Consider the following 22,436-nt stretch of genomic DNA (forward strand, 5'->3'; position numbering starts at 1 on the left):
TCTCGCTCCACAGATGCTGTCAGACCTGTTGAGTTTTACCAGCATTTTCTGTTTTTATTTCAGATTTCCAGCAGTATTTTGGTTTTATCTTAAATCTATTTATAACTTGTTTAAGAAGACTATAGTTGTCATTAGCACAGCTTTGCTAGGTAAGGGTATCAAGGGATATTGAGCTAAGGTAAATGGAGTAATCTAACTGAAGTGTAGAATGTTAACTGCCAGGTGGAGTGGAGGTTACAGGTTTGGGTGAAAGCAGGGCAGGAAGGTTAAATGTCCAAAAAATGCCAGCATGTTAGAAACCCAGCATGATCCTGCTCACTTCTGGCTTTTACATGTGTGACAGGAGAAGTTTAGGAAAGCCCCATGGAGCTGTCAGTCTGTAATTTAATATGCAAATAATCAATTAATGCAGATTTTAACCAACATTCAGTCAACACGGCACAAGCAGTGATAGGCTGGAAAGTCTTTAAAGAGTGAAACTGCAAAGCTGGTTTGCTGCTTAAGTAAAAGGCTTGTGCTCATTGTACTTCAAGTGTGCTTTCATGCTTTATAGATCATTTCTAACTTTTTGGAAGTCATTTCACCTATCTTGGACTTAACTCACCTTGATCTGCCTTCCCTGCTGCCAGCCTTCATGGTAGCATTGGGGCAGCTTATGCACCTCTTTCTTGGCCCTCTAATGAGGAACAAGAGGGAAAGCAGCAGCACCATCACCCACAGGAGCAACAGCAAATATTGCCTTCTCCTCAGCCTCATGCCATCCCACAAGACAGAACAGATGGATACAGAGTTCCAGCTCAAAGGAGGCCAAAACCTCAGGAGGCCTAGGATTTCATGGCAGATCATTGCTGACATCTGCAGCTTCTGGATCAAGATCTCCTTCCCAGTAAAACCAGATGGGCATGCATTGTCAGTGAAAATCAAGATCAGCACAGCCCAACTCTTTCCAGGCTGGTGACATCTGTTGGATTTCACAACCAGCTGCCCACAAATACATCTCACAAGGCCATGCTGGCCAGGGCTGCCACTTATGTCCACTTTGTTACTGATGGGGATAGTCAGAGTGCTCTTGCTTTCATTGCAATGGCTGGATTCTCAATTGTGCAGGGGCCACAGACTGCACAATGTAGCAGTCAAGGTGCCCTCAGATCAACCAAACAGTCATCAATTGGAAAGGATTCCACTCCAACAAAGTTCAGTCGGTATGTGACCACTGAAAGGTTTTCATGCATGACTGTGCAAGATATCCTGGAAATTGCCAATGATGCCTTCATTCTTCGCTTGTCACATCTTCTACAAATCTCCGCACTTCCAAATAGAGTAAGCAGGTGGCTCCTTGAAGAGGACATCCCTCTAAGGATGTATCTGATTACCCCTATGAGGAGTCTTACCTCTGATGCAGAGGAAAGGTACAACCGAAGCCACATGGCCATAAGAGTGCAAACCAATGGGAAGCTGAAGATGCATTTCAGGTGCCCGAACAGGTCTCAGGACATCCTTCAATTTGCACCAGCAATGGTGTCTAAAATAGTATTGGTCTGCTCTGCTTTGCAAAACTGCAGACAGAACCAGAGCTGTGTGAGGAGGCAAGTGAAGACCATGGCAAACTGAGAGTGCAGGCAAGGGTAAGCATGCATGTAGTTCCCTACCTTGTCTCATTTTCACTGCAGGTGGTCATTCTTTCCATGAAGGTAGATATCAGCTCAACTCTTGAGACATCATGGTATTGATGTTTGTGATGAACTCCTCCAATCTCTCTCCAGGGCGTGTAATGTCTCTGGAATTGCAGATAGAACCTCACACATTTTCTGCTGCTGTTCCAGAGTAGTCCTTTTCATTGATGACTGCCAATGAGTTGAATTCTTTTGTTCATCTCTGAGGTTGGGAACCAAGCAGCCCTGGCAGAACCCAAACTGGGCATCAGTGAGCAGGTTATTGCTGTGTAAGTGGCGCCTCATAACCACTGTTAATGATACCTTCCATCACTTTGCTGATGATCGAGAATTGACTGATGGGGCAGTAATTGGCCGGATTGGATTTGTCCTGCTTTTTGTGGAAAGAACATAACTAAGGAATCTTCCACACTGTCTAGTTAATACCCATATTATAGCTGTACTGAAGATATTGGCTAGGGGCATGGCTAATTCTGCAGCACAAGTCTTCAGTACTATAGTTGGAATGTTGTCAGGAGCTATACCTTTTAATGTATCCAGTGCCTTCAGCCATTTCTTGATATCATGTAAAATGTATCAAATTGGCTGAAGACTGTGATGCTGAGAACCTCAAGGAGGAGGCTAAGAGGGATCATCCACTTGGCACTTCTGGCTAAAGATGGCTTCAAATGCTTCAGCCTTGTCCTTTGCTCTGGTATGCTAGGCTCCTCTGTTATTGAGGACGGGGCTGTTTGTTGCTGGTGCAAATTGAAGGATGTCCTGAGATCTGTTCGAGCACCTGAAATGCATCTTCAGCATCCCATTGGTTTGCATTCTTATGGCCATGTGGCTTCGGTTGTACCTTTCCTCTGCATCAGAGGTAGGAGTCTTCACAGGTATAATCAGATACATCCTTAGAGGGATGTCCTTCTCTTCAAGGAGCCTCCTGCTCTGGTTAATTGTTTTAATTGCCCACCGCCATTTATGACGTTATGTGGCAGGACAGGAGGGCTTTGATCTGATCCATTGGTTGTGGGATTGCTTTGCTCTATTTATTGCACGTTGCTTCCACCGTTTAGCATGCAAGTAGTCCTGTGATGTAGCTTCACTAGGTTGGCACCTAATTTTTAGGTATTCCTAGTGCTGCTCCTGGCATGCTATCCTGCACTCCTTATTGAACCAGGTTTGGTCCGCTGGCTTGATGACAGTGGTAAAGTAAGACATATGCCAGGCCATGAGGTTGCAGCTTGTGGTTGAAAAGAGTTTTGTTTCTACTTGTGGCCAACAGCACCTCATGGATGCCCAGTTTTGAGCTGGTAGATCTGTTATGAATCTATTCCGTTTAGTACAGAGGGTATTCTTAGCATTAAAAGGCGACTTCATCTCCACAAGTACTGTGCTAATCCTGGTCTGGACAGATGCGACAGGTAGATTGGTGAGGGAAAGGTCAAGGAGGTTTTTCCTTCGTGTTGGTTCTCTTACCATCTGCTGCTAGCCCAGTCTTGCAGATATGTCCTTCAGAGCTAAACCAGCTTCGTCAGTAGTGATGCCATCAAGCCATCCTTGTTGATGGACATTGACGTCCCACACCCAGAGTACATTCTGTGCCCTTGTTACCCTCAGTGCTTCTTCCAAGTGGTGTTCAACATGGAAGAGTACTGATTCATCAACTGAGGGAGGGCCATGTGTGGTAATCAGCAGGACGTTTCCTTGCCCATGTTTGTCCTGATGCTGCGAGACTTCATGGTTGGGGGGAGGGGTCTTTAGGCAATATTGAGACCTCCCAGGTTTCACTCCCTCCCAATTCTATACCACTGTGCCACCACTCTGGTGGGTCAGTCTTGCCGGTGGGACAGGGCACACCTAGAGATGGTGATGGAGAGTTTCCTACATTATAACTGTGACTACACTTCAAATGTGCTTCATTGGCTATAAAGAGCTTTGTGACATCCTGAGATTATGAAAGGCACTACCTAAATGCAAGTCTGTTTTTCACATACTTAATTTCCTTGAACCATCTGCAAGAGCAGAGTTCTACCCTCTTCTCCTCTTCCTCGGTTTTCTTTTGTTCTTTTATGGAATGTGGGCATCACTGGCAAGGCCTGCATTTGTTGTCCATTCCTAATTGCTGTTGAAAAGGTCGTGATGAGCTGCCTTCTATAACCACTGTTCCAGGTACACACCCACAGTGCTGCTGGGAAGGGAGTTCCAGGGTTTTGATCCTGCAGCAGTGAAGGAACAGCGATATAGTTCCAAGTGAAGATGGTAAGTTGCTTGGAGAGGAACCTGCAGGTGGTGGTGTTCACATGCATCTGCTGCCCTTGTCCTTCTAGATGACAGTGGATGCGGGTTTGGCAGGTGCTGTTGAAGGAGCCTTGGTGGATTTGTTGCAGTGCATCATATTTATGGTACACACTGCTGGCATTGTGCGTCAGTGGTGGACTGAGTAAATGTTTAAGTTAGTGGATGGGGTGACAACCAAGCTGGGTGTTTTATCTGGATGGTGTCAAGCTTTTTGAATGTTGTTGGAGCTGCACTCATTCATGCAAGCAGAGAGGATTCCATCACACTCCTGACTTGTGCCTTGTAGATGGTGGATAGGCTTTGGGAATCAAGAGGTGAGTTATTCTCCACAGAATTCCCAGCCCCTGACCTGCTCTTGTAGCCACAGTATTTCTGTGGTGGTCCAGTTCAGCTTCCAATCATTGATAACCCCAAAATGTTGATAGAGGGGAATTCAGTGATGGTAATGCCATTGACTGTCAAGAGCAGATGGTTAGAATCTCTCCTGTTGGAGATGGTCATTGTCTGGCACTTGTGTGGCACAAATTTTACTTGTCACTTATCAGCCCAAGCCTGAATGTTGTCCAGGTCTTGCTGCATATTGGCACAGACTGATTCAGTATGTGAGGAATTGTGAATGACATTGAACATTGTGCAATCATCAGTGAACATTCCTACTTCTGACCTTATAATGGAAGGAAGGTCATTAATGAAACTGCTGAAGATGTTTGGGCTTATCAGCCATCTCAGAACCCATTGAACTGGAGTAGAAGCAAATCATTCTCAATTCTAAGAACTGCCTAAGGAGTGAGAGAAGAGGAACTCCTGCAGCAATTTCCTGGGACTGAGATGATTGGCCTCCAACAAACAGAACCATCTTCCTTTGTGCTAGGTAGAGTGAGACATATGCCAGGCCATGAAGTTGCAGATTGTGGTTAAATTGTTGCTGCTTGATGCCCAGTTTTGAGCTGATAGATCTGTTCTGAATCTATCCCAATTAGTACAGAAATGTAACCATACAACACAACTTAGGGTATCCTCACTGTGAAGATGGGGCTTCATCTCCACAAGGACTTTACTAATACTGTCCTGGACAAATGTGACAGGTAGATTGGTGAGGGCAAGGTCAAGTAGGTTTTTCACTCATGTTGGTTTTCTCATCACCTGCCGCAGCTCATTGGAGAGTTTTCCCCCGATCCCCATTGACTCCAGTTTTGTTAGGGCTCCTTGATGCCTCACTCGGTCAAATGCTGCCTTAATGTCAAGGGCTGTCACTCTCACCTCCCCTGATGAAACCAAGTGTCCAACTATGCCCCTTGACCATTTCTAATGCAGCCTAAAATCAGAGCTTCTCAGAGTGTAGGAACTAACTGAAGATTGACACTGACATGCACCTGTCATGACATTGTCTATTGGCACTTCTCAACACCACTGGGAATTGGATGCCTGATTTACCTCAGCCAGATGTATCCACATGACTGTACCTGAAGAAATTCAAAGTTTTACACCTTACTGACGTTGATTGCTACCAAACATTATTTTAACTGAGGAGAAACCTTCCTTTGAGACGCTGCCGCGCGCACTCTGGTGACGTCCGCACCACTTTCAAAAAAAGGAGGCGGTTGCTCAAGCGGCTGGCCAATGGAAAGCCTCCGGCTATAGGCCGCATCGCCAGCCGGTGGCCAAATGGAAACCTCGCGTCGGCCGAGGCTCCGCCAATAGCCCACTTCCCCCCGCCCCGGTTGTAAGGGCGATCCCGATTGGTCAGGGTGGGGTGACGCCGACCCGGCGGGGGCCAACCGCCAGGCGTGGGTGGGGGAGGCTCGGCCGGCCGGCCAATGGGCAGGCGGGAGGGGGCGGGGCCGAGAGGGGAGCCAATGGGAGGGGAGCGCGAGCCGGACACCGCCAAGATCGGTTGAGGATGAAAACAGTCGAGCTGCTTGCAAGCGGCTTCATTTTAGCTGGTGCGTTGTCGTGGCCTGGAGCCGAGACGGAGGGGAGGGCGGCAGCAGCAGCAGCAGCAGCAGCAGCAAGTTAACTGCAAGCAAGCGCCTGAAAAAAAAGCATCAACACACCGGCGATCCGGACACCTCGGCTCCAGCACCTTTAACACCAGCACCGAAAAACTGACAAAACAAAAACTAACCGCCCCCTCCTGCCCAGAGAATAATGACAATGTAATTCCAGTTTATCGGGGCTGAGGAGTTTTTATTTCAAATCCACTCCCCCTGATGTGTCTTGCGCTGGACGAGACGCGGTGGTTCGCTTCATTTCCCTCACTCACCCCCTTTCCCCCTACGACCTTCTTTATTGGTCGACCGTTGTTATATTTATTTTAAATTTATTTCCTACCCCCCCCCCCCACCAACCCCATTCTCCCCCCCCCCACCAACCCCAACCCCCACTCACTCCCTCATCACCACCACCCCCCTGGGGAAAAAAATTGAGAAAGCGCCGCCCGTGGAGCCGACAGATCTATATTTATGAAAAAGGTATCACCGCTTTTACCTCGCTCTTTCTAACAGGAAAAGAAATCGTGATCGGCTTAATTTGAGGCTTTAAACTGAGCTTTTCTTAAGTTTCTGATCTAGATTTTATCTCTCGGGGTGGTGGGGTGTTCCTAGAAATCAGTTAAAATGACTGGAGTCTTTTTCTATGGTTTAATTTTCTTCCAGACACGAATTAAGTGAAGGGAGGGTGAGAGGGAGAATTATACGTCTTTTTTTATATATGTAAAAGAACCCCCCACCCCTAAACCTTCGCCCCCTTTCTAAGGCTGTACTCATCCAGTGTTGGTGTGAATCCCATCTGCTGCTGGTTTGCAGACTTGGATTAGGTTGTTTACAGTAAGGGAGCCCCTGGCTTCAAGGCCTATAGGCTACAGAGAAGGTGGGGGTCGAGAGGGCCAGGGTTTGAGGAGCAGGATCTGGCCCGAGGGATACCAAGGGGGTTAGTGGGGTGGGGGGGGGGGGGGGGGGAATGAATTGCAAATACAGCCGGAATTTATTTTAATGCATGAATTTCGCTATGCTTTAATTGAAAAAAAAAATTGAAACGCCTCCAAATACAGCACCAGAGTAGGTGTTCAAGGCAGCAGCACGAAAAAGAGGAAAGACAAAAACAATTGCAGGCTAATTTTTCTGAAACTTTTCTTTTTCAATCGCCCGAACTTTTTGGTTGTAAATGTGCTGAGTTTTTTTTTATATCCATATATATATATATATATATATATAATTTGAAGAAGCTACTCCTTGGTGCCATGAATATATCGATGAAGGGGAAAACTCTCAAAAGGTTTGCTTCGAGCATGCTTGCAAAGTAAAAAGTGTAATTTTTTAAATGTTTTATTTTCTGCTCATTAACAGCACGACGGATATAATGTGTGGAAAGCACTGGTCTTTACTACGAAAAAAAAAACCCGTGCGATGATTAAATGTGACAGTATTTGTATTTCATATTCATGTATCTGGTGGGTAGGCCATGAGGCCTGCCGGGGCCTTATTGCTCAGTGAACTGCAGGAAACCAGTTGTGTTAACGTTTTGTCTCAAAATATTCTCATGCCTTTTTAGTATTTGACATTAGTTTGCAAAAGTAATAATGTTGATCAAAGGTTATGGTGTAGGATATAGACTAATGTGAACTGCAGATCATTTAATCAGGCTTTGCACAAATTACCTGGTTGCTTCTGGAGAGCTAGGCCCCAACAATCTGTTTCAGTAATTTCCAAATTAAGTTTTTGCTGGTATACATTACCAAGATTCTTCAGTTTCCATTGCTGAAAGCATTTCTGCTTAGCAATATTTTCAAATATTACTTTGAGCAAACATATACATCTTTATATTCTGCAGTTTTTAACTTTAATGAAAAAGATTGATTGTATAGCTGAGGAAAATTGCAGTGTTTTTTGTATGTAATGTGGCTTTATATTGTTTAATTTATGAGAAGTTGAATTGAATGAAGACATAAATAACTGAGTTGTTTAATTTTGAAGCTTGTATATAAAAACTTTACTTCAATTTATTTAATTCCACTCTTTTCCATTTAGGTGCTGTTTAGGTGAAATCCTGCATGTTCTAGCATTGGCAACAGAAGTATCCAAAATTCAGCAATAAAAGAACCGTTAACATGGCCAAAGACGTAAGTCTTATATTTTGCCAGAAAGTCGTATATTTTGCCTTATGAACTACTGTGAAACAATGTTCTTTAACATAGCTAACATTTAGGTTTTAATTCAAAAATGTCCTTACCTTATTTGCAGTAGATTATTTTTATTAAATCGTGGGGTGTGGGCACCGCTGGCTAGGCCAGCATTTATTGCCCATCCCTAATTGTCCTTGAAGGTAGTGGTGAGCTGCCTTCTTGAACTGCTGCAGTCCATGTGGTGTGGGTACACCCATAGTGCTGTTAGGGAGGGAGTCCCAGGATTTTGACCCAGTGACGGCGAAGGAATGGCAATATATTTCCAAGTTAGGATGGTGTGGGGCTTGGAAGGGAACTTTCAGGTGGTGCTGGTCCCATGCATCTGCTGCCCTTGTCTTTCTAGATGGTAGCAGTTGTGGGTTTGGAAGGTGTTGCCTAAGGAGCCTTGGTGAGTTCCTGCAGTGCATCTTGTAGATAGTGTACACTGCTGCCACTGTGCGTCGGTGGTGGAGGGAGTGAATGTTTGTGGATGGGGTGCCAATCAAGCGGGCTGCTTTGTCCTGGATGGTGTCGAACTTCTTGAATGAGAATAGAAAGCAACTTCTACTTGAATTTATCTCATAACGTAACTCCTTAGGACTTTGCTAACACACTTTGCATTGAATGAATTGCTTTTGAAGTATAGTTACATTTATGTCAGCAGATGTGGCGACCAAGATCCACGAACATCAAGTGAGATGGGTGGTTTGATCTTTTTTGCATTGGTAGATGAGAGTGGAATATTAGCCAAGATAAAAGGAGAACTCCTTACTCAAATAGTATCATCATGGATCAATTGTTCTTCAGATACGTAATACCACTAGATCCACTGTTCTTCAGAGCACCATGGGATCTTTGTCTACTAGAACAGTTGGATGGGGCCTTAATTTAACGTCTCATCTGAAAAAACAATGCAGTGCACCCCTCAATACAATGTAAAAGATCTGTCTAGATAATGTAAATAATCTGGATTACATCAACAACTGTATGACTCCATCTTAAATGCTTCGTCCTCACACTTTTGAAATCATAGCCCATTGTACGTTTAGACCTCCCATTTTACTCCTTCCTCCTGTGATAGGAGTCTTTTAAAATTCAATTTTGATGCAAGCTAGTCAATATTTGCTGCTATTCTCTTGAATCATGATGTATCCTACAATGTGGACCATGGCCCTTCACCACCTTTTTGCCATTTTAAGGAGTTGTGTAGACTGATACTGCATCACTGTGTCAAAAATCGTAATTGCCTGATAATCTTTGTTAACTTATTGGCCGCTAAATTCAGTGGTCAGTAGTTTAATGTATTACCCTTCTAAAGAGAGCACCTGTGTGATGATAAATACCTTCTCTATCTCCACAGGAGAAAATCCTCACCAGTTTATTAGCTAAAGGCTGTTTTGGACTTCAACTAATTCATTCAGTAAATTTATCATGTCAGCTAATTTTTTGTTCTCAAATTTTCTCTTTCACTTTAGAAGGCAACAGCCCTTTCTGGATTATTGCTCTACAGAAAGCTTTGTCCTTGCAGTGAATTACCAAAGTGGACATGTGCAAGTGAGCCTAGTTGGTCAGTATAAGGGATTGGGGTTGGAGAAAGATGTGGAAATAACCAAACCCAATTTGTGCTTGAGCCGCCACGTGTACTTCCAAGAAGTCGATGGATAGGAATGTGAAATGACAACGATGTAGATTTACTTTTAAATTCCACATTTACCAATTGAAGATACCCTGTTCAAAACAAAGTAACCTTTTAAAAAAAAAAATGTGGTTTCTCCTTGTGTGAGGAATCAATGGCACTGCAGGTACCTGTTTCAGACTGCCATGTGTGCTCTAGGATCAGCAGTCCCAAATGACACTTGAAGCTCTTGTGCTGCTTTCCACTTGGGGATAATATATGCTGGGATCTATGCCTAGTACTACATGTCATCTGCAAATCATGAAATTATACCTGGTGTGCCTAAGTCCAAGTCATCAATGCATATAAATAACAGCAGTGGACCCAACGCCGACTTCTGGGGTACCCGCTGCAAATTTAGAATAGAATCCATAAGAATCATACAGCACAGGAGGAGCACATTTGGCCCATTGTATTTGTGCTGACTATCCAATTAGTCCCACACCCTTGTTCTTTCCCATATCTATACAGATTTCTTCTTTTCAAGTACATATCCAATTTCCATTTCAAGCTTACTGTTTGCTTCCCCACCTTTTCAGGCAAGTGCTTTCCAGATCATTATAACACTGCATTAAAAAATTGATTTATAATTATTAATATTTGAAGCCCCAGCTGATTTACATATTAATGAGATTCTTGTCCCTGATACACTGTAATAGTTCTACTGTATCTTTATATGTTAATTATTTATATAAAATAGCGATTAACTTAGTTTAAATGCTATATTAGACAACAATAATAAATTGTCTTTATATAGCACTTCTGTAACAAAATGTACCAAGGTACTTTACAGGAGTGTTATGAGGCAAAATTTGAAACTGAGCTGCGTTAGGCAATATTAGGGCAAATGGCTAAATGCTTGGTCAATGAGGCAGATTTTGAGAAGCATTTATAAAGGAGGATAGAGATGGGGAGTAGTTTAGGGAGGGAATTCCTGGATGGGGGGTCCTAAGCTACTGAAGACATAGCCACCACTGGCGGAGCAATTAAAATCTAGGGCGCTCAAGAGGCCACAATTAGATGAATCTTGATATCTCTTAGGGTTGTGGGACTGGTGGACATTAGACTTGAGGGGTGAGGCCTTGAAAAGAAGAAAAATTGAGGCATTGCCTGTTTGGGGGAGACAGTTTGTTGATGATCGCAAGGGCAATTGGTGTTTGAGACTTGGTGCGAGTAAGGACACAGGCAGCAGAGTTTTGGATGGTCTCAAGTGTACAGAATGTGGGAGGCTAGCCAGAAGTGTGTTGGAATGGTCAAGTGAAGAGATAAAAGAGACATAGATGAGGGTTTCTGCTGCAGATGAGTTGAGGTAGGGGCAATTGTTGGAATTAGGCTGCCTTGGAGATGGCATGGAAATGCAGCCAAAGTTCCTTTCAGGCTCTAATATGACGTCAATGGTAATCCTCCAGGGTGTAGATATTGGGGGATTCGGCGATAGTAATGACATTGAATGTAATGGGGCGATGGTTAAATTCTCTCATTGGTAGATGGTCATTGCCTGGCACTTGTGTGGCAAGAATGTTACTTGCCACTTGTCAGCCCAAGCCTGTATAGTGTCCAGGTCTTGCTGCACTTGGACATGCCTGGTTCAACCGCAGACAGTTCTCAGGGAGAGGGTTGGAGTTGATAATTTGGTTTTGGAGCTTGTAGCAGCCATGAAGAGAATGGCTTTTGTCTTCTTAATATTTAACCGGGGGAATTTCTGTTCATTCAATACTGGTTGTTGGACGAGTCGGACAATATAGCAATTGTGGAGGAATTGAGGTGGAGCTGGGTGTCGTCAGCATAATTGTGAAAACGAACAATGTGTTTTCGAATGATGTCACCAAAGGGAAAAATGTAGATAAGAAATGGGGGGGGGTGCGCAAGGATACATCCTTGGGCGGTACCAGAGGGTAGCGCTCTGGGAGCAGGAAGAGAAGCCATTGTATGTGATTGTCTGGTGAGTGTTGGAGCTTTTTTTCCCTCTCTCCAGAGTTGGGTTTTTGGTCGAGATTACCTTCCAGTGATAAAAGTATATACGTTTGGTAATAGCTTGAAGGTTATCAAATAGATTGAAGATTATAATTTGATAACTGAGCAAGCCAACTGTACCTGAGGAATGTAAGTAATTGATTAGTAAATAAAACCATAATAATAAGAATATTTTGATTATATCTGTTAAGTGGAGCAATACTCTCCACTGGTTGGACTAACATGAAGCACAAAGGAAGATGGTTGTGGTTATTGGAGGTCAATCATCTCAGTTCCAGAGCATCACTGCAGTAGTTCCTCAGGGTAGTGTCCTAGGTCCAGCCATCTTAAGTTGCAACATCAATGATTTGCCTTCCATCATAAGGTCAGAAGTGGGGGTGTTTGCTGGTGATTGCACAATGTTTAGCACCTTTTGTGACTCCTCAGATATTGAAGCAGTCCATGTCCAAATGCAGCAAGACCTGGACTCAAATGCAGCAAGACCTGGACACTATCCAGGCTTGGGTTGACAAGTGGCAGGTAACATTCATGCCACACAAGTGCCAGGCAATGACCAACCCAAACAAGAGAGAATCTAACCATTGTCCTTTGACATTCAATGGCATTACTATTGCTGAATACCCCACTATCAACATCCTGGAGGTTACCATTGAAACTGAACTGGACTAGCTATATAAATACTGTGGCTACAAGAGCAGCTCAGAAGCTAGGAATCCTGCAGCAAGTAACTCGCCTCTTGACTCCGCAAAGCCTACCCACTATTTGCAAGGAACAAGTCCAAGTGTGATGGAATACTCTTCACGTGCCTGAATGAGTACAGCTCCAACAACTTGAGAAGCTCGACACCATCAAAACAGCCTGTTTAATTGACACCCCATCCACAGACATTCACTCCCTCCACCATCGATGCATAGTGGCAGCAGTGTGTACCATCTGCAAGATGCACTACGGGAACTCAGACAACACCTTCCAAACCCATGACCACTACCCATCTAGAAAGGCATGGGAGCACCACCACCTGGAAGTTCCCCTCCAAGCCACACACCTGACTTGGAAATATATAGCCGTTCCTTCATTGCCACTGGGTCAAAATCCTGGAACTCCCTCCCTTACAGCACTGTGGGCGTACCTACCCAAATGGACTGCAGTGGTTCAAGGAGGCAGCTCACCACCAATTTCTTAAGGGCAATTAGGAATGGGCCATAAATGCTGGCCTGCTAGTGACTCCCACATTCCATTAAATGAATTTTTTTTAAAAAGTGCAGGAAATGTCGTCATTTGGAGGAATTTGAGTTCTGGATTTTGGAGCTGAGCAACAGTTGGTGTCATTGCAGTCCGTCCATGAGAATGTGTGTTTCATGGATAGCGTGTTTCAGGGTGTGATCACTCTACAGCTTAAGAGAATGCAGATAGAGAAGTCATGAGATCATAGGAAATAGGAGCAGAAGTTGGACATTTGGCCCATCAAGCCTGCACCACCATTTGATAAGATCTAATGCGGCCTTAAATCCACTTTCCTGCCAATCCCCCTTAATCTTTGACTCCCTTATCAATGACAAATCTGTCTAACTTAACCTTGAATATATTCAATAGCCTAGCCTCCACTGCTTGAGGGGCAAGAATTCCAAACACTCATGACGCTCTTGAGAGAAGAAATTCTTGCCTATCTCTGTCTTAAAAGGGAGACTCCTAATTCTTAAACTGTGGGTTCCTAATTCTATATTCCCTCAAGGGAAAACATCTTCCCAGCATCTATCTTGTCAACCACCCCTCAGAATCTCTTAGATTTTAATAACATCACCTCTCGTTCTTCTAAACTCCAGCGACTATCGGCCCAACCTGCTCAACCTGAGACAACCCCCACCCCCTTTCCGATCCTCCTTTTTCCAATAATTTAAAGTTTTTAAAATATACTTTTCCCACCTATTTTTAAATTTATTTCGATCTATCGTTTTATCTCCACCTTTTAGCTCATTTCGATCCCTTTCCCCCCCACCCCCACTAGGGCCATCTGCTACTTGCTTGTCCTGCTTTTTACCCTTAATGTCACCATTAGCACATTCCTAAATTTCTCACCCTCAAACTGAATATGAAATTATATTATGTTATAATCACTGTTACCTAGAAGATCCTTTACTATGAATCATTAATTAATTCTGTCTCATTGCATTTTACCAGGTCTAAAATAGCCTGTTTCCTGGTTGGTTCCAGAATGTATTCTGTCCTGAATGCACTCTATAAATCATCCTCCAGGCTACCTTTGCCAATTTGAATAGTCCAATCTATGAAGATTAAAGTCACCTATGATTGTTGCAGTGCCTTTCTTACAAGCCCCATTATTTCTTGATTGATACTGTCTTACAGGGTAGCTATTGTCAGGGGGCCTATTAACCACTCCCACCAATGATTTCTTTCCTTTGATAGTTCTTATCCCCACCCAAACTGATTCTATGCTTTGATCCTCCAAACCAATATAATTTCTCACTACAGTAATGATCTCACCCTTTATTAACAGAGCCACCCCATCTCCTTTTCATTCTTCCTGTCCTTCCAAAATGTTAAATGCCCTTGTACAATTCAGCCCCAGCCATGGTCACTTTGCAACCATGCCTCTGTAATGGCTATCATATCATACCTATTTATTTCTGTTTGTGCCGTTAACTCATCCACCTCGTTCCAAATGCTGTGTCTTCCAAAAGTCTTCAATTGTCTTTTACCATTTTTCTATTGTGACCTTATTTGTGTCAGGAAGATATAATAATGTTACGGGAATTTATTGTAAAATGTCTGTGTGTGTGTGTCTTAGATGGATTAAAGGCAGCTGGTCTGAAGGCTTTGATGTATTAGAAGATGAGCTAGGTTTGAAATGTTAAGTAGGTAAACATGGGGGAAGTTTAGAATATAAGGTGTAAAAGGGTATTTGCATTTTTAAATAAACTAGACTAGATTGTTTTCAAATGAGGGGTGAAATCTGTCACCTAGCCAGGCAAAGCTCAGAAAACTGTTTATTTTTCCCAAAGATTACTGGTAAAATTAGTACTATGAGAGATTTTTATGATCAAGGAAGTAAAGCCCAAAGAACACAATGGGAATTTGTGTTCAAAGGGGAAAATATGTACAAAGGAGGTGAAGGCTGTGTGTAAGGCTAGGCATTCTCAAGATCCAACAAGTGCGAAATGCCTTCAGACTGCTGAGAGCATCTTGCTCTCTACGTAGTGTTCAGTTCTGAATACTAATGAGAGAGAGGATTCCTCTGGAGAGTGCAGCCAGACTTGAGACCATTGCACCCATGGGTGGCTTAGCTGTACAAGGAGGGAGGTTTGGAGGTTTTTGCACTCTGTTCAGTGCCTCAACTTAGAAGTCTCTCGATGTATTCAATGCCTTCCAAATAAACCTCCGCCATTCTGTTCAGTCACAAGCCAGGGACTTCATGAGTCGACGGGGATATTTGGTCTCTTAAGGAATGCTTTGAGGACATCCCTAAAGCATTTCTGCTGTCCTCCTGGGAGCTTCCTGCCACAATTGAATTCCAAGTAGACCAGTTGCTTTGGGAGTCTTGTGTCAGCAGTACAAATTACATGACCTGTCCAACAGAACTGGTTTTGAGTGACTGCTCTTCTATGCTGAGCATGTTGGCTTGGGAGAGGATGTTGCTGTTGGACTGCCTTTCTTGCTGCCTAATATGGAGGATCTTGTGAAGGCACTGCTGATGATACTTCTCTAATGCTTTGAGATGCCTGCTGTAAGCTGTCCAAGTCTGAAGCATATAGGACTGCAGGGATCACTGCTGCCTGGTAAACCATGATCTTACTCTTAGGTTTGAGATCTTGCTCTCAAAGGCTGAACTGGCACATTGGAGGCGATGATGGATTTTGCCATCTATGTCTGTCTTCATTAGGCTCCCAAGATATGGAAAATGGTCCACGTTTTTCAGCATTGTGCCATTTTGCTTAATATGCACATAAATGCAAGGAGTATAGTGAATAAGGCAGATGAGTTTAGGGCACAGATTGACAAGTGTAAGTATGATTCTTTAGCTATTACTGGAACATGGCTTAGATAGGGACAAGAATGGCAGCTTAATGTTCCTGGTTACAAGGTTTTCAAATCAGTTAGAGAGGATGATAAAAGGAGATGGGTTAGCAATATTGAAACAATTCCTTCACTGTCGCTTAGTCAAAATCCTGGAACTCCCTCCCTAACAGCACTGTGGGTGTTCCTATAACACGTGGACTTCAGTTCAAGAAGGCAGCACACCACCACCTTTTCAAGCCAAATTGGGGGTGGGCAATAAATGCTGGCCTAGCCAGCAGCTCCCACACCCCATGAATTAATATATTTTTTAAAAAATCAGTCCTGAGAAGGGATGTTATATTAAAGGGATCATTAAATGAGGTTATACATTTGAACTAAGGAACAAAAAAGGTAGTCATACAGCTAGTAGTGTACTATAGACCTCTAAACAGTCAGACTGCAAACTTATAGACATGTTTCTGACAAATGTCAAAACAATAAGGCTATAATGGTGTGTGATATCAATTACCCTAATATTATCTGGGATACAGTCAATGTAAAAGGTACAGAGGGCACAGAATTCTTAAATTGCATTCAGGATAACTTTCTCAGCCAGTGTGGCAAGCTCAATAAGAGACGGGAATTGTAATTCTGGACTTAGTTTTAGGGAATGAAGCTGGGCAGGTGGAAGGATTATCAGTGGGACATCATTTTTGTGGTAGTGATCATAATTCAGTTAGAATTAGCGTAGTTATGGAAAAGGACAAAGATAAAATAAGAGACAAGATTCAAAATTGGGGAAAGGCCAATTTTAAAGAGCTATACAGACTCAAAACGTTAACTCTGCTCCTCTCTCCACAGATGCTGCCAGACCTGTTGAGTTTTTCCAGTATTTTTGTTTTTATGTGAATTTTATTAGGCTGGGAAGAGGTTTAGCAAAAGTGGATTGGAAACACTTACTTGAAGGTAAATCGGTGTCGGAGCAATGGGAAACATTCACGAGATTCAAGAGGTTTAGGGTAAACATGTTCCCAAAAAGAAAAAGTGTGGAATAGACTAATATAGAGATCCTGGATCACAAGGTGCATAAAGGATAAGACAAGGCAAAAAAGGGAAGCTTTGTGAGTTTAACACAGCAAAAAGCCTAGAAGAGTAAAAGGGAAATTAGGAAAGCTAAGTGCATGAAAAAATACTACCAAGTAAAAGTAAAGAAAATTCAAAGATGTTTTATAAGTGCATAAAGAGCATAAGGATAACTAAGGAAACAATAGGACCTTTTGGGCACCCATAAGGTAACCTGTGTGTGGAGATGGCAGATGTGGGTATGGTTCTTTGCTGCTGTCTTCAAAAAGATGGGGCCAATGATGGTGTTGTAGTTAAGGAGGAAGAGTGTGAAATAGTGGATGGGATAAACATTGTAACAGATGAGTATTAAAGGACCGGGCAGTTTTGAAAGTAGATAAATTGCTAGGTATGGATGAAATGTATCCCAGGTTAAAAGAAGCAAGGGAGGAAATTGCTGAAACTCTGACCATGAAATTTCAATCCTCCTGGCTACATGAGTGATGCCAGATGATTGGAGGATTGTCAATGTGGTACTGTTTTTCAAAAAGAGAGGAAGGGGAAAACTGAGTAATTATAGACCAGCTAGCTTAACTTGGGTTGTGTAAAATTTACTAGAATAAATTCAGAGGGATGTTCGAAATCTTCATTTAGGCATAGATTAATCAAGTAAAATCAGCATGGATTTGATAAGGAAAGGTTAATGTTTAATTATTAAGTGAACCAAAGAGTAGGTTAATGGTTTTATGTGGTCTAAGATATCAAAGGTGGAGGTGAGATTGAGCATATCAATAGCTGCAAAGATGTTGTGGCAAATGGAGAACCAAAGACTAGACAGTTGGGATTTTGAAAGTGATTGATATTCTCTAGTTTGCCTGTGACAAGTGAGCTGCCACTTCCTGATGGGTTGGTAGTTATACATTGTTTTTGAATGTTAATTGGAGTTTTTACATAAAATGACTGAACACACGTGTTTGTTTTGTGCATATACTTTGATTGTTAAGATTGAGACCCTGGCTGATTTGCCTGTGACAATTGAGCTACTTGTCCCTGATGTGCTGTTGGTCTTTATAGCAGTATTTTACGCGTTGATTCCTTGTTTATATAAAATAATTGTTCAGTCTCAGTGTATATGTTATTTTATTGATATTCTAAGTCCTTTGCTGATTTACTGGCGGTCCTTTCTGATGAAACCCATTGGTACAATTACAGGCAGCACGTAACTTGGACATGTCCTTCCAGTCTGATAAATAATTGCTCACCGCTGTTCCTTGCTTTCTGTTCCTTAGCCAATTAATTTGATTTTGCTAACCAGCTTATTAATGTAGCACTTTATCAAAAGCCTTTTGAAAGTCCGTATACACAATATCAACTGCACCATCCTCATCAATCCTCAATAACTTAATCAAAGAACTCATTCAAGTTAGTCAAACACATTTTTGTATTTTTTAACCTGGCCATCAACTATGGCCTTGGCCAAGAATGCTAGATTGATGAAGTATGACTGTGTGCCACATTTAACTCCAACCACATGCAGTGGGAGGGTGGGGGTAAGTTTTCGTTAGCATTAAAGTATTAATAACACAAGCTATCTTATGACTGTTGAACTTTTGCTGCTTTGTATTCCTCTTCATACGTTTTCTCTCAGCTCCCATGTAGCTTTTTACACATGACTCCTACAGAATGTAGTGACTTAAGGCAAGGTGTCCAAGCTGTGTCCCTCAGCATTAGCAATCCAGCCTTTGAAGGCCAGGCAACTCAGTGCTATTTGTGATCATTTGATACATACTGATTTGTCTTCCTTGAACTTTCTGGGTCTGAAAATTTGGAAAGAACTTTGTTTTAGCATTACTGTCTAGCATTTAGCATTCAGGGGTGGGAACCTGAGAGGTAACTCAACTTGTAAGGAAGTAAAGCTGGAAGTAGAAAAGTGGCAAGTGAAATTAGAAGGCAGACATAACAAAGGCAAGCATCAACTAAACCTAGAAAGAGGAATAATGTCAAAAAGACTAAGTTAAGGGCACTCTACCTGAATGCATGTGCATTCGCAACAAGATAGTTGATTTAAAGGCACAAATAGAGGTAATTGGGTATGATCTAATTGCCATTACGGAAATGTGGCTGCAGGTTGACCAAGACTGGGAACTGAATATTCAAGGATACTTGGCATTTAGGAAGGACAGGCAAAAAGGAAAAGGAGGTGGTGTGACGCTGATCAGGGATGGGATCAGTATATTAGTAAGAGAGGTTCTCCGATCAGAAGAACAAAATGTGGAATCTGTTAGGGTGGGGCTAAGAAACAGCAAGGGGTAGCAAACATTGGCAGGAGTTGTTTATAGGCCACCAAGTAATAGTAGTGTGGGGCATGGTATTATCAGATTAATGAAGCATGTGGCATGGGTAATAAAATGATCATGGGTGACTTCAATCTGCAAATAGAGTGGGTAAACCAAATGAGTACTAATGCTGTGAAAGATGAGTTTCTGGAGTGTATTAGGGATGGTTTTCTAGAGCAGTATGTTGAGGAACCGACTAAAGAACAGGCTATTTTAGATCTAGCATTATGTAATGAAAAAGGGCTGATGATTAATCTTTTTGTAAAAGAACCTATAGGGATGAGTTCAACCTGAAACCAGCATGTTAAATTTGAACAAAGGAAATTATGAAGGTATGAGAGACAAATTGGCTGAGGTGGTTGGGAAAATAGACCAAGAGGTATAACTACATATGCAATGGGCAATCTCTAAAGAATGGTTACATTGTTTGCAGCTATTACACATCCCTTTAAGGCACAAAAACCCAAAAATGAAAAGTCAGTCAGCTGTGGCTAAAAAAGAAGTTGAGGATTGTATAAGATTAAAAGAAAAGGCCTATAAAGTTGCCAGAAATAGTAATAAACCTGAGAATTGAGAGAACTTTAGATTACAGCAAAGGAAGACCAAGAAACTGAAAATAAAGAAGAATAGAATATGAATGTAAACTAGCAAAAAAAAAGGACTGTAAAAACTTATAGATACTTGGCTAAGTCAGAAGTGGGGATGTTCACTGAATTTTTAGCATCATTCAAGACTCCTCAAACACTGAAGCAGTCCATGTCCAAATGCAACAAGACTTGGACAATATCCAGGCTTGGGCTGACAAGTGCAGGTAACATTCACGCCATACAAGTGCCAGGCAATGACTATCTCCAACAAGAGAAAATCTTGACATTCAATGGCATTACCAACGATGAATCACCATTATCAACATCCTAGGGGTTACCATTGACCAGAAACTGAACTGAACTAGCCATATAAATACTGTGGCTACAAGAGCAGGTCAGAGGCTAGGAATACTGCAGTGAGAACTCACTTCCTGACTCCCCAAAGCCTGTCCACCATCTACAAGGCACAAGTCAGGAGTGTGATGGAATACCCTCCACTTGTCTGGATGAGTGCAGCTCCAACAACACAAGAAGCTTGACACCATCCAGGACAAAGCAGTCCAATTGATTGGCACCCCATCCACAAACATTCACTCACTCCACCACCAACGCACATGGCAGCAATGTGCCCTGTCTACAAGATGTACTGCAGGAATTCACCAAACCTCTTTAGACAGCCCCTTCCAAAGCCACGACCATCTAGAAGGACAAGGGCAGCAGACAGGTGGGAACACTACAGGTGAGGAGAAGAAAAAAGAAAGAACAATAGTGATAGGTGATTCATTGGTCAGGGGAGCAGTCAGGCATTTCTATGGCTGCAGACGTGACTCCAGAGTGGTATGTTGCCTCCTTGGCGCCAAGGTCAAGGATGTCACAGAACGGCAGCAGGACATTCTTCTAGGGAAGGGTTAAATAGCCAGAGGTTGTGGTCCATATTGGTACCAATGACTTGGGCAAGAAAGGGCATATGTTCCTGCAATCAGAATTTAGGGAGCTAGGTAGAAAATTAGCAAGCAAGACCTCAAATGTAGTAATCTCCGGATTACTCCCAGTGCCACTTGTCAATGAGTACAGAAATAGGAAGATAAGGCATATGAATGAGTGACTGGAAAGATGGTGCAGGAGGGAGGGCTTTAGATTCCTGGGAAACTGGGACTGGCTCTAGGGAAGATGGCACCTGTACAAACCGGACGGGTTGCACTTGAACAAAACTGGGACTGAGTTCCTTGCGGTGTGTTTTGCTAGTGCTGTTGGGAGTGCTTTAAATTAACTTGGGAGGGATGTGGGAACCAAGAGAAAATATTAGAGGGGAATTCCAGGGTACACAAAATACTGGGAGGGACAGATAGCACTAGTATAGAGAATAGTAAGTTAATAGCTGAAGTCGGGATGAGGGAGAAAGTAACAAAACCTAAACCAAGGTTACTATGCATAAATGTGAATGCACGGAGCATAGCAAATAAGACTGAGGAGTGATAGGCGCACATTGCCATGTGGAAATATGATGTTGTGGCAATAACAAAGACCTGCCTCAAGGAAGGGCAGAACTGAGCGTTAAGTATTCCTGGGTACAAAGTGGTCAGAAAAACTAGGAAAGGAAGGAAGGGGGACATGGCAGTATTGGTTAAGGAGAGCATTGCAGTGCTGGAGAAAGAGGATGTCCCAGGGGGTTCAAGGACAGAATCAATTTGGCTAGAGTTAAGGAACAAAAAGGGTGCAATTACATTGCTCTGTTTAGTCTATAAACCATCAAACTAGTGCGAAGGATGTAGAAGAACAAACCTGCAGGGAAATTGCAGAGATGCAAGTATTATAGAGTAGTTATAATGGGTGACTTTAATTACCCAAATGTAGACTGGGACAGTGGTAGTGTAAAGGGTGGAGAGAGGCAAAAGTTCCTAGATTGTGTTCAGGAAAATTTTTCTACAGCGGCATGTGACCAATCCGACAAGAAGAGATGCACTGTTGGACCTAGTTCTTGGAAATCACACAGTAGATCAAGTAGATCAAATGTCAGTGGGGGAACATTTAAGAGATAGTGATCATTGTATTGTATATTTTGGGATGATGATAGAAAAGGACGATAGGCAATCCAGAGTAAGACTAATTAACTGGACAAGAGCTGACTTCACTGGGCCAAGAACAGAGCTGGGCCAGATTGACTGGGATGAAAGATTGGCAGGGAAAACTGTAGCTCAACAATGGGCTATCTTCAAAAAGAATTGGTCCAGGCACAGTCAAGGTATATTCCATCCGAAGGGAAAGGTAGAGCAAACAAATCCAGAGCTCCCTGGATGAAAAAGGAGATAGAAATTAAGATTTTTAAAAAGTGTGCTTATGACAAGTGTCAGGTAGAAAATGCAATTGAGAACCAAGAGGAGTACAGAAGGTTCAGAGGGGAGGTGAGAAAGCATATTAGAGAAGCAAAGAGGGATTATGAGATAAGATTGGCAGCCAACATAAAGGGGAAACCCAAAGTCTTCTATAGACATATAAATAGCAAAAGGCTGGTAAAAGGAGGAGTAGGACTGATTAGGGACTTGAAAGGGAATCTACACATGGATGAAGGGGCCATGGCTGAGATATTGAATGAATACTTTACATCTGTCTTTACCAAAGAGGTAGATGCTACCCAGGCCATGATGACATGAGGAAACTCTATCACTAAAAGGG

General features: G+C 42.7%; 1 protein-coding gene across 7 annotated transcripts in view; it reads left to right on the forward strand.

Annotated features, from left to right (window-relative positions):
- Positions 1-6,386: 6,386 nt before the first annotated feature.
- The window catches only part of LOC144683967 (transcription factor Dp-1-like), an 89,198-nt gene continuing 73,148 nt past the window's right edge, over positions 6,387-22,436 (forward strand). For 3 of the 7 annotated variants that reach the window (XM_078547604.1, XM_078547605.1, XM_078547603.1), the window contains exons 1-3: positions 7,129-7,229; positions 7,982-8,073; positions 9,591-9,682. Coding sequence is in view for 3 of the 7 variants with exons in the window: in XM_078547599.1 (XP_078403725.1) it covers positions 8,062-8,073 (12 nt within the window). In the remaining 4 variants the exon portion in view is untranslated. Of the gene's footprint in view, positions 6,425-7,128; positions 7,230-7,979; positions 8,074-9,590; positions 9,683-22,436 lie in introns of those variants that run through there. The other 4 variants (XM_078547599.1, XM_078547601.1, XM_078547600.1 and 1 more) reach the window with 2 other exon arrangements.

This window comes from Cetorhinus maximus, chromosome 8 (assembly GCF_964194155.1).
Source record: "Cetorhinus maximus chromosome 8, sCetMax3.hap1.1, whole genome shotgun sequence".
Taxonomy (NCBI): Eukaryota; Metazoa; Chordata; class Chondrichthyes; order Lamniformes; family Cetorhinidae; genus Cetorhinus; species Cetorhinus maximus.